This window comes from Cebus imitator, unplaced genomic scaffold, assembly GCF_001604975.1.
Source record: "Cebus imitator isolate Cc_AM_T3 unplaced genomic scaffold, Cebus_imitator-1.0 Scaffold931, whole genome shotgun sequence".
Lineage (NCBI taxonomy): Eukaryota > Metazoa > Chordata > Mammalia > Primates > Cebidae > Cebus > Cebus imitator.
The window spans coordinates 75418-88887 of record NW_016108246.1 but is presented as its reverse complement, the minus strand read 5'-3'; the positions used below and the strand labels follow the sequence as shown (position 1 = coordinate 88887).

General features: G+C 41.1%; 1 protein-coding gene across 1 annotated transcript in view; it reads left to right on the top strand.

Moving 5' to 3' along the window:
- The window catches only part of LOC108298308 (acyl-coenzyme A synthetase ACSM1, mitochondrial-like), a 41771-nt gene extending 33361 nt beyond the window's left edge, over positions 1-8410 (top strand). The window contains exon 7 of the mRNA XM_037735721.1: positions 8065-8410. Coding sequence (XP_037591649.1) covers positions 8065-8130 — 66 coding nt within the window. The 3' untranslated portion in view covers positions 8131-8410. The remainder of the gene's footprint in view (positions 1-8064) is intronic.
- The last annotated feature ends 5060 nt before the right edge of the window (positions 8411-13470 follow it).

The following is a 13470-nucleotide window of genomic DNA, read 5'->3' as shown; positions in this document are numbered from 1 at the left end:
ATGCAAGTACCTGTGGAAAATCCTTGCTTGGTGGTATACGGCAAGCCTCTGTGTCATATTCTGTACGATTTGGTAGATGAGGTAGTGAGAGAACAAAGTGAGCCTTTTCGTTATTTTTTAGGATGTAAAACATGTTTTAATGTACATCTTATCAGAACCTTCCAAATACAATAAGGCCTGTGTATATTCTCCCTATGTTGCTGATGCAGAAAGGAAGGCTTAGAGATCTGAAGGGACTGTGTGAGACAGCTACTGAACAGAACTGAGGTTCTAAGTCATCAAAGTAGACATGGAGGTTGTAGTGATGCCAAACTCAGTTCTTAAAGAACTTGACAAACTCCAAAATGTCTTATATTATAAGGTCTACCCATAACATAGACCTCTCTTGGAACTTACTTTCATCTTGATTAGTTCCTTTTGCATTTTATTTTACACAACTTACAGGCAACATTTACCTCTCCATTTTTCATCCTAAAGAGATGGATCCTCACTGTGTGGCACAGGCTGGCTTCTGACTCCTGGCCTGGGCTTAAGCACTTCTGCTGCCTCAGCCTATAGAAGAGCTGACAATACAGGCATGTGCTTTCTCTCCTGGCTCTGCCTTCTGTCTATACATTTATTGAAATGGATAAGGATAAAAATAGGGGTAACAAAATGGCTTAAATTTACAAGTCAAATCAACAGTTTAATAAATGTTGAAGAGTTTCTTCTGCTAACTGATTTGAAGCTGAGAATGCCCTGGTCAGGAGAAGCTGGCTGGAGGGCAGGTAAGGCCCCACACATTAAGCACAGGATATGAATAAGAAGTGTTAAGTCAGAGCAGTTAAAGAAAAATAGTTTGTGAGCACAGAATTTACCATTTTATGTGTATGTGCATGACAGTAGGTTTCTATATGTCTCTTCACATGTATTTTTGTGGTATTCGATAAAGGGAAAACAGAAACCTCAATTTCAGTGTTTATTCTTTGGCCAGGCATGGTGGCCCATGCCTGTAATCCCAGCATTTTGAGAGGCCGGGGTGGGTGGATTGCCTGAGGTCAGGAGTTCGGGACCAGCCTGGCCAACATGATGAAACCCCATCTCTACTAAATATACAAAAAATTAGCCAGGCGTGGTGACACGTACCTGTTCAGAACACTCAATATGAAGTATAGACACATTCAAAGTTTGTTGTTAATATCTTTATTTCAGAAAATTGTGTATTACTTTTCTTGGAAAGTGATAAATTCCTACTTAGATGTGAAACATTTTAGCCTTTCTGTAATGAGGAATTGAATTCTTTTGGTGACTTACACAAATATCACAGCAACCAGTGCTCCAACCATTCTGTGACACACGAAACAGTCATTTAAAGTCATCAGGTAGAGCAGGGCACACTGCTGTGGAAAGACATCCTGGAGTGCTCTCTAGGTGGCAAGCCCTGTTTCAGGAACTCGTGCCATAAATGATGCTCTGCTTCGTTGTTCTCTTCTGAAATATTTCAAAAGAACATTGTGCCTTGAAGCCATTTCAAAGAGACATTCTAAGAACCCACTTTAGATCTGACAGACTCAAACATATTTCATCCTATCTTGCCTTTATTTAGCAGTGTATCTAATATGACTGGTGGTAATATAAGTAATGCAGACTAAGATAGTAGGAGCTCATATCCAATTTTATCACTACCTATCAACTTTTCATGCAGCCTTTTGTGTTCTTACCTTAGGAACACTGCTAATTTGCTGGCTCTCTCAAGTGAGGGGTCAGGGAAGGGAAAGAATGGCATATGATGTAGAGACCTCTGAGCAGCAGGTCTTTCCATTTTCTAGTAGCTATTTTCAACCCTCCTTTTAAAGTAACTATTAGTATGTTTCATGTAAAAGATGTAGAAAATAAAGAAAAAATTTTTATTGTACTCAGAATACCCAGAGCTTGTGTTACTATCTGAGTACTGGTTCTTTTGGAAATTGTTGGTATGCATTTGAATATAATACTTTATTTCACAAACTTTTTTGTGAAAAGTTTTATTTTAAAAACTTTTTGATCATTTTATATGTGCTGCCTTGTAACTTTTACTTCAAGCAGTGAAATAATGGCATAAGTTTCTCAAACAGTACTTGACACCTAGAGAGCACTCCAGGATGTCTTTACATGCAGGGCACCCTGCTGTACCTGATGACTTTGAATAACTGCTTAGTGTACTACGGACTGGTTAGAGCATTATTTATTTACCTACCCTTTGCGATTGGCTGTCTCTTTTCATAAGGTCAGACACAATCCTGTTATGTTTGATTCTAAGAACATACATAAAGCACATGTTGATGACAGATGCGTGATATCTCATTATAAAATTCAGATACTATATTTTATCTAGTGACATAATTAAACCGATGAAATGAGTCATTTTGTATTTAAGGTATTTTAGTATTAACTATACTTGTGTAAAACTGCAGTTACCATTGATTTTTAAATACACATTAACATTCTTCATTTATGTTTTTGTGGATCTTGATAGCTTATGTCTTTAATTCTAAATAGCTATGAGTTTAAAAAATCTGATGCTGTCTTAGATGATAAATCAAAAGACAACTTTAGCAGATCGGGGCAAATTGGGAGAAACTTAACTAGTTTGGGGTAAAATGAAATCTATTTCTTGAGCACTTTTAAATGGCCTGGCAGTGTTGCAGATGCAGGGCAAACAGTGGAACACAACATAGAGCCCCATTCTAAGTCTGACCCTTACATCCGATAGGGAGGTAAGGGCAGATAGCACATGAATAGTCAAGAATGGCAGGTGGTGACGTGCTGGGAAGAAAGTAAAACAGGGTGATGGATTAAAGAGGAGGGCAGCTTTATGGAGAGCTGGGGGTAAGAGCTGGATGTTCTCTTTAAGTGACATGTGAACAGTCTTAAAAGTGAAATGGGCTGGGCGTAGTGGCTCCCACCTTTAATCCCAGCACTTTGGAAAGCCAGGATGAGGGGATTCCTTGAGGCTGGAAGTTTAAGACCAGCCTGGCCAACACAGAGACACCCCATCTTATTTATTTTTAAAAATAAAAAAGTGAAGGGAACCTTGTGAGGATGATGGGAGAGGGCTTCCAGAGAGGGATATCTGCTTTGGAATTCCTGAAATAGAAACAAAGTTGTTTTAGGCAAAGGACAGAAAAACAGAAGGGTGGCTGCAGCAGAGTGAAAGGATGCTGGGATGAATAAGGTGGGTGAAGGCCTTGTACACGTAATGAGCACTCATAGAGAAGATAGACTTCAGCTGAGATGGAAAACCACTGGAGGATTATAGCCCAGGGGTTACTGTTAATTCTCTAAGAAAAAGACTGAGCAGCGGCTCTGTACGAATATACTGTAATACAGGCAAGGGTGGAAGCAGGAAGAGCAGCTCGGAGGCTGGTGGAGTAGTTCAGGTGAGAGCCAACAGTGAAGAGAAAAACAATAATGAACTGAAAGAGGCTGACTTGAGAAAATCAAGTGAATCTCAAAGTAGATAATAAAGTGATAAATAGACAAGTCACAGAAAAAGAAATGCTGGTGATTTTTAAACACACCTTCACTCATAAGAGAGAGGGAAATGACAGCTATACTGCAGTGTTTCTCCTATCGAGGGAAAATCCAAAAACATGCAAAACGTTCTTTGGTTTGGCTGTAAGGAAAGTTGCATTCATATATTGCTGGTGGAAATGCAAAAAGGCTCAACTCCATGAAGGGGAATTTGGCACAATCTCACAACCTTGCAAATGCATTTAAACCAGACATCCAACTTTGAGGAATTTTATCCTGTAGGTATACTCCATAAATGTAAAACAAACTATGGGCAAAGTTCCTGTTGCATTATTTTCAATAGTTAAATATTGGAGTTAACTGACATGCCTAGTAAAGGACTGGTAAAATAAGCTGGTACTTCTACATAAAGGAGAAGTATGGAGCTGTAAAAAAGAGTAAGATGTCTTTTTATTGATATGGAGTGATTCCCAAGATAGGGTATGCAGAAAAGCAAAAAGAACATGAAGTAATATACATGAAAGAAAGCAGGGGAAATAATGTGTATTTCATTATTTAAAAATAAAAGCCAACATTGGTGAAGTCTTGATGATGACCTGTGACAGTTTTCTCCTTAACTTCACTGGGTAGCCAAAGTGCATATTTTCTCAAAATGTTATTTTGCTATGGGTTCTGCAGAGGATGCTATCTGTGCGATTTCACCTTGGAGTTAATTAGAGAAAGCTGTGCTTTATAATTTATTGTGCATTATGTAGTATACAGACTGCTCTTTCATTTTATTTTATCCTCTCAATGTTTTGAGTTAGGTGTAAAATGGGAATTATACTTGTGTTACATACAAGGAAGCTGGTTTTAAGAAGAAGACTGAGTACATCAAGAATGTAAATTCTAAATATATGGCATATAAAACTAGAATTTATAAAAAGGTGTGCGTATGGCCTGCTTTTAAAAAAAAAACTTTTTTAAAAAAACCTTTTTTTAGCTTACTAAAGCAATTAAGCCTCAGGATAAAAACAGCAATATTAGATAGTGATAAATAAAATGGAGATACTTGTAACACAGTCATGCTTTTTATTTTGAAGAGACAGGGTCTTGCTTTGTCACCCAGGCTGGAATGCAGTGGCATGATCATAACTCACTGCAGCCTCAATCTCCTAGGCTCAAATGATCTTCCCACAACAGTCTTCCATGTAGCTAGGGATACAAGGGTTCACCACCACATCTGGTAATGTTTAGAAGATTTTTTGTAGAGGCGAGGTCTGACTGTGTTGCCCAGGCTGGTCTCAAACTTCTGACCTCAAGCAATCCTCCTGCCTTAGCCTCCAAAAATGTCAGGATTACAGCCATGGGCCAGCACACCTAGCCCAGAAATGTTCTTAAAAGTCTGAAAAAATAAGTTAAATGCTATTAAGAAATATTTAAAAAGATAAACATATACTATGGTATATGAAATGTCACAGTTCAGTCATGGTCACTACAGCAGTGATTAAAATATCCAACAGTTCAGGCAAGTCTGAGAACTGAGAGGGACATACAGGATTGGTTTGGAAGCCAGAATTAGGATTGTCAGAGCTGGGAAAGCAGAAGCAAGGCAAGAGTGTGCACAGGAATGGGGCACGCAGCAGCTCCATGATGTGCCATGTGCACAGGAGTGGGGCACACAGCAGCTCCATGGTGTGCCGTGTACACAGGAGTGGGGCATGCGGCACCTTTGTGGTATGCCATGTGCACAGGAGTAGGACATGTAGCAGCTCCGTGGTGTGCTGTGTGTCCTCTTTTACGGCAGGCCAACTCCAGCCCAGCAGATGAAAATCACCTGATGGGTGGAAAGAGTGGATTCAGGTAAAATCTCAGACCATGCATCATAACTGAGAGACTTAAAATATTTGCCTTATGGGTCATAAAACTAGTAAAAGTGACAACATATGGATAAAAGAGTAGGTCAGTAAATGCGGTAAGCCACCTGCCACATCTCCAGAGCATCAATTATCCCACAGATACATTGGGGCAGCAGGATTTGACAAAGCTTGTGAGAAGAGCTCTCCATCCAGGGCCCAGGGCATGATCTGGAGGACTCAGGTGTTCCGTGATCTCTATCCCCAGGGAACCAACTACATTCTTACCTCAGATTTGTCACTCCTCACTGTGGTGACTCTGGGCAAGTCACTCAAAATGTCTGAGTTTTAATTCACTAAATTGGAAAATATGGGTTATAGCCCCTTCCCTGCCTGTCCCTTGGGGCTGATGTGGGGATCAGGGAAATCACAGATCCCTGTCATGAGCTGGAAATCATGTGGCCATGAAAACTGTGAAATCACTTTCCATCCTACCCTGCACAGGAGACATGCAAGCTCCCTCTCTGTATTCAACCTCTACCAAGTATCTGGATTATTCTTCCCGACATTGAATGATTGAACATTTTAGGGCATTTACGAAAACATGAGTCTTTTTAAGTCTTTATCTGCATTTCATCCTTTTAGACACCATAGACCTTAGTAGGTCTATAGCATAGATCTACTAACGTTTCCACATCTCAGAATAGAGAAGAGAGGCACAGATCGGTTCATATCCCTCTCCCAGGTATGTGTAGATTCTAAGTAGGATTTGAACCCAGCCTGTTCTTGGTAACTTGGATCTTCTGCTTTTCTATATTGTCTCATCTGAATAAAGGTATCTGCCTGCACAAACAAATCTTCCTAGAACCCAGATCTAATTCAGGTAGAGTTGAAAAGCAGTTGGTGAAAACCAGGATCAAAAGTTTAAACTGTGAATAAGTTTTTACTAATTTCTCTGTGGTCCTCTGCCAGCAAGATGTCAAGCACTCTCTTTACTATAATACAAACCTTGCAGGTTTGGCTGGCCGCTCCAAGAGCTGGGCAGAAAAAAAAAAAAATGGAAGCATAAGAAAATTTGCCCCGTTGAAAATGAAGGTAGGGTAGAAATTATATCATTAAGTTTATTGAAGCAAATAATTCCAGTTTACTCATCGAGTGTCCCATATTAGAGAAACTCAGTAACTGCTGTCATGTTCTTCATTTATTTCATTTGTGCCCATTTAAATGCATTAAATCAATGGTGAGTGATGCAACTACACAAGGAAAGTTACATTGACAACTTAGTTTGTTACTTAGTTTTTTTACAAACAAGTAAAGTTACATTGTTTGTTTGTTTGTTTTTGTGAAAAGGTCTCATTTTTGTCACCCGGGAGTGCATTGGTGCAATCACAGCTCCTTGCAATCTTGACCGTTCAGGTGATCCTTCTACCTCGGCCTCCAAAGCAGATGGCTGTAATGCACATGCCTTTATACCAAGCTTTTTTTTTTAGATTTTATTCTTTTTGTAGAGACGGGGTTTCACCCTGTTGCCCAGGCTTGGTTCACTTTTGATAGTAAAGGACATCTCAAATGTTTAGACATTTGCTTTCAGTTTGGGCAGTTATGAATACAGCAATTATAAACCTTCTTGTGTCTTATTTGGAAACATAATTTTTAAAATGTAACTAAGGCAATACTAAAATTATGATTACTTGCTTGTATGGTAAGACTACATGTTTCTTTGTAAGATTTTTCGTAGAATTTACCGGTAAAATCATCTGAAGGTAGTGTTTTTGTTCTTTTGAGAAGATACTAATTATTGATTCAGTTTCTAAAATAGATATAGGCCTATTCAGATGATTAATTTATCCTGAGAAGACTTTTAACCTTCTGAAACAGACCCAAAAATTTAGCTCATTTCGTATAATGTATCCAAGTGTGAGCACAGATGTGTTCAGAATATTCCTTTATTATTATTATTTGATTTCACTCCTCTTGATCTGATATTATTACTACATTGAAACTTCCTTCTTTCCTTTGTGGTTAGATAAGGTAGAGATTTATCAATGTTACTGATCTTTTAATAGAACTGGTTTTTGGTTTTGTTAATTTTCCCTATTGATTTCCTGTTTTTTATTCCATTAATTTCTGCAGTCATTATTTATTTTTCCTCTATTTGACATTACACTGCTATTTTTCTTTCCTTGCCGAAGGTGGAAGCTAGATTATGAATTTAGATTTTTCTCATTACTGACACATCATCATGAATGTTACTCACTGAATATAATATCATTAAAATGCATACTTAATAATTAAAATAATAAATATGTATGCTTTACTACAATTTTAAAAATACACGAGGTTAGATGATAAATGTAGTAGCAGGATATGTAGCTCCACAGAAGTTAAATAAACCTGTAACCTTTCCTAAAATGTGGGGATTTGCCTGGACCTTCACATGGGCAGCAGGTGTGATGAGATGCTCTCGCTGAGCCATACAGTGCCTTTCTGTATTAACCGGTTCTTAGACTATTTCACACTGATGAGGTTGCCCTAGCTAGAAAGCCAAGGCTCTTCATTTCTTTCTTCCCCTCTCCTTTGCCTTCCTTCAACACCAAGGAGAATGGTCCAGCAGCAGCTCAGTCCGTGCTTGTCAACCGCCCAGCTCCACACACTCCAGCCCCCGTCCACATTCCCCAAACCTCCTTGTGAGATTCCTCAGCAGCACCAATGCACTGACTGTCTCTCTGTGTTCTAGCTCCTGTTCAAGGCCCGGAGGAGTGTACAACTGAAAGGATTCAGGAGGAGCCATCACCTGACATAAAGTAAGATGCATTTCTTTATCTTGAAGAGAAATGTCATTTTCTGGGGCTTCTAGAATATCAAGTGAGTATCATTTTTGACTGCCATTGTGAATCAGGCCTCAGTTGTCATGGACTCTAGCTACAGTCACTGGAGTTTATGACCAACTGAGGCCTAATTGATGATGTCAGTCAAAAGATGACATCACTTACAAACTAGCAGTGAGTATATTTCTCAGTAGCAATGTTTTCTTTTGGAAAAATAATTTTGTATTTGGCAGCCAACATGGATTTGCTAAATATTCCATGAAAACCCACTTCCTCGGTGGCTCACACATGGAATCACAGCACTTTGGGAGGTTGAGGCAGACAGGGCCAATATAATGAAACCCCACCTCTACTGTAAATACAAACATTAGCCAGGCGTGGTGGCGGGTGCCTGTGGTCACAGCTACTTGGAAGGCTGAGGCAGGAGAATTGCTTGAACCCAGGAAGCTGAGGTTGCAGTGAGCCGAGATCATGCCACTGCACTCCAGCCTGGGTAACAGAGCAAGAATCTGTCCAAAACCAAAGACAAAAACCTACTGCCCTTTCTCCAAGCATCCTCTATGCTTTATTTGGGGGTCAGTGACTTGATCACTGTTTGATATCTGGTTTTCTAACACCACCAAGTGAATAAAAGACCTGTGTAGTCAGGACCCAGTGTGATCTGATCCTCATGATGGTTTTTCCCCTCTTACTGCAGGTAAACTCCACGGGTGAATATCACCACCATACATATTCTTTTTTTAACATAGATTTATTGGGATGTAGTTGACATGCAACCCAATTCACCTATTTGAAGTGGGTGCTTCGGTGTTTTTACTATATTTATAGGCTATGCACGCATGTTGCAATCTAATTTTAAAACCTTTTCATTCCTCCTCAGAGAAACCTCATTAGTAGACACCCCTCTGTTTTTTCCAACCTTGTACCCCTGGTTCTAGGCAGCCCTAATGTGCTTCTTGTTTCTATATATAGTGCCTTTCTGTATTAACTGGTTCTTAAGGTGACTGTTTCACTTTCATGAAGTTGCCCTAGCTAGAAAGCCAAGGCTGTTTCATTTTTCTGCCCTTCGCCTTTTCCTTCCTTCAACAGCAGGAGAATAGTCCAGCAGCATCTCAGTTCATTCTTGTCAACCGCCCCGCTCCACACACTCCAGCCCCTGTCCACATCCCCCAAACCTCCTATGGGATTCTTCAGCAGCACCAATGCACTGACTGTCACTTTGTGTTCTTGTAGCTCCTGTTGATGACCCAGAGGAGTGTACATTTGGCAGTGAGGAGGAGGAGGTGGCCTCTGAGATGGTAACATACATTTCTTTGTCTGGAAATTTTTTTTTTCTGGGGCTTCTAGACTATGAAGTGAATATGATTTTTGACTGCCATCATAAATCAGGCCTCAGGGGGTCAGGGATTCTAGCGACTGGTCACTGGAGATGATGACCAACTGAGGCCTGATGGATGATGTCTGTCAAAAGAGGGCATCACCTACAAACTGGCTGTGAGCATGTTTCTCAGTATCAGCCTTTTCTTGAAAAATAATTTTATATTTCCTAGCCAACATAGAGACTTGCTAAATATTCCAAACTCACCGCATTTTCTGCAAGCATCCTCTATGCTTCATTTGGTGCCACTGACTTCATCACTATTCTCCATCAAGTTTTTTCGTTGTTGTTGTTGTTTTTTCCTGAGACAGTATTTCTGTGTCACCTACAGTGCAGTAGTGTGATCTCAGATCACTGTAACTTCCACCTACTGGGTTGAAGTAATTCTCCTGCCTCAGTCTCCTGAGTAGCCAGGACTGCAGGCTCACGCCACCACCATGTCCGGGTTTTTTGTAGTTTTTAGTAGAGATGGGGTTTCACCATGTTGGCCAGGATGGTCTCAATCTCTTGACGTCATGATCTGCCCACCTTGGCCTCCCAACGTGCTGGGATTACATGCGTGAGCCACCACGCCCAGCCTGACATCTGGTTTTCTAATGTCACCAAGTGAGTAAAAGACCTGTGCCAACAGGACCCAGCATGATGTAATCCTCACGGTGTTTCTTTTTCTCTTATTGCAGGAGAAACCTGCGGCCCAGTATCACCACCATACATATTCTTTTTCTTTTAAACAGTCACTGAGACGTAGTTGACCTGCAAACCAATTCACCCATTTAAAGTAGGTGATTCAGTGTTTTTACTATATTTACAGGGTTGTGCAACCATTGTTACAATCTAATTTTAGAAGCTCTTCATTCCCCCTCAAAAAACCCCATTAGTAGTGACTCCTCTGTTTTCCCAAACCCCCACAGCCCTGGTTCTAGGCAGCCCTAATCTACTTCCTGTCTCTCTAGTACACTGCCTTTCTGTATTAACCGGTTCTTCAAATGACTATTTCACATTGATTAGGTTGCTCTAGCTAAGAAGCCAAGGCTCTTTCCTTTCTGCCCCTCTCCTTTGCCTTCCTTCAGCACCAAGGAGAATGGTCCAGCAGCAGCTCAGTCCATGCTTGTCAACCGCCCAGCTCCACACACTCCAGCCCCCGTCCACATTCCCCAAAGCTCCTTGTGAGATACCTCAGCAGCACCAATGCACTGACTGTCACTCTGTGTTCTCTCAGGTCCTGTAGAGGTCCTACAGGACCTGATAATAGAAGATCTAGAGGAGAAGGAGATGCCCTCTGACTTGGTAAGATACATTTCTTCGTCTTGAAGAGAAATTTTTTTTTTTTGTCTCCTAGAATCTCAAGTGAATATCATTTTTGACTGCCATTGTGAATCAGACCTTGGTTGTCATGGACTCTAGAGACCAGTCACTGGAGTTTACTACCAACTGAGGCCTGATTGACGATGTCAGTCCAAAGATGGCATAACTTAGAAACTGGTTGTGAGCATATTTCTCAGTAGCAACATTTTCTTCTTGAAAAATAATTTTGTATTTCCCAGCCAGCATAGACACTTGTTAAATATTCCAAACCCACTGCATTTTCTACAAGCATCCTCTATGCTTCATTTGGGGCCAGTGATTTCATCACTGTTTGACATCTGGTGTTTTGTTTTGTTTTGTTTTGTTTTGTTTTGTTTTTGAGACAGAGTCTCTCTGTCACCAGGCTACAGTCCAGTGGTGTGATCCTAGATCACTGCAGCCTCCACCTACTGCGTTCAAGCAGTTCTGCCTCAGCCTCCTGGGTAGCTGGGACTGCAGGCACCCAGCATTTTTGTAGTTTTTAGTAGAGATGGGGTTTCACCATGTTGGCCAGGATGGTCTCAATCTCTTGACCTCATGATCTGCCCACCTCGGCCTCCCAACATGCTGGGATTACATGCGTGAGCCACCGCGCCCAGCCTGACATCTGGTTTTCTAATGTCACCAAGTGAGTAAAAGACCTGTGCCAACAGGACCCAGCATAATGTAATCCTCACAGTGTTTCTTTTTCTCTTATTGCAGGAGAAGCCTGTGGCCCAGTATCACCACCGTACGTATTCTTTTTCTTTTAAACAGTCACTGAGACGTAGTTGACATGCAAACCAATTCACCCATTTAAAGTAGGTGATTCAGTGTTTTTACTATATTTACAGGGTTGTGCAACCATTGTTACAGTCTGATTTTAGAAGCTCTTCATTACCCCTCAAAAAACCCCATTAGTAGTGACTCCTCTGTTTTCCCGAACCCCCACAGCCCTGGTTCTAGGCAGCCCTAATCTACTTCCAGTTTCTATAGTACACTGCCTTTCTGTATTCACCGGTTCTTCAGATGATGATTTCACAGTGATGAGGTTGTCCTGGCTAGGAAGCTAAGGGTCTTTTCTTTCTTTCTGCCCCTGTCCTTTGCCTTCCTTCAACACCAAGGAGAATGGTCCAGCAGCAGCTCAGTCCATGCTTGTCAACAGCCCACCTGCATACCCTGCAGCTTCAGTCCACATCCCCCAAGCCTCCTTGTGAGATTCCTCAGCAGCATCAGTGCACTGACTGTCTCTCTGTGTTCTCCTAGCTCCTGTTCAAGACCCAGAGGAGTGTACAACTGAAAGGCTTCAGGAGGAGATGTCACCTGATATAGTAAGATGCATTTATTTGTCTTGAAGAGAAATGTCATTTTCTGGGGCTTCTAGAATATCAAGTGAATATCATTTTTGACTGCCATTGTGAATCGGGCCTCAGTTGTCATGGACTCTAGCGACCAGTCACCCGAGTTTATGACCAACTGAGGCGTGATTGACGATGTCAGTCAAAAAGTGGCATAACTTACAAACTGCTCGTGAGCATATTTCTCAGTAGCACCCTTGTCTTGAAAAATTATTTTGTATTTGCCAGCTGACATGAACACTTGCTAAATATTCCAAAACACCCCACTGCCTTTTCCACAAGCATCTTCTATGCTTTATTTGGGGACCAGTGATATGTGGTTTTCTAATGTCACCAAGTGAAAAGACCTGCATCAGCCACACCCAGCATGATCTGATACTCACGGTGTTTTGTGTTTTTTTCTCTTGTTGCAGAACATCGCTATAGCCCCAAGTGACCACCATAAGTGTTCTTTTTCTTTTAAACTGCTTTATTGACACATAGTTGACATGCAAAACAATTCACTTATTTAAAGTGGGTGATGTAGTGTTTTTACTATGTTTACAGGATTGTGCAGCCATTGTCACAATCTAATTTTAGAATCTTTTCATTCCGCCTCACAGAAACCCCATAGCCATTAGTAGTCACTTCTCTTTTTTCCCAAGCCCCACACCCCTGGCCCTAGGTAGCCGCTAATCTACTTTCTGTTTCTCTAGATTTGCCTACTCTGGCAATTTCTTTTTTAATTTCAATTTGATTTTAATTTCTGGGATACATGGGCAGGATGTGCAGGTTTGTTACATAGGTAAAAGTGTGGCATGGTTTGCTGCACCTGTCAACCCATCACCTAGGTATTAAGCCCCGCATACATTAGCTGTTATTCTGATGCTCTCCCTCTCACTTCTCCCCCAGCAGGCCCCAGTGTGTGTTGTTTCACTCTCTAACATTGTACGTATTCTAACACCACTTTCTTCCTAATGACAAATCTAAGTGATGGGTCGGGGGATTTTCTTGCTTGCTTTTGTCTGGAGAACCCCCTGGCTTCAGGTTCCTGATAGGTGTGAGGATCTGGGACGTGGTATGAGAAACAGATATCTCCATGAAGAACTCGGCTCTGGGACAGGAGAATCTCCATTATGACCTATTGATGCTACTGTTGAAATAGGTTTTTGTTTCCTTCTGAAAACCTTCACACAGAGAGAGCCAAGGTAGCTGCTTTAGGTCAGGATGAAGATCAAGTGGACCACATGATGGTTTGAGGGGTTTTTTGGAACATG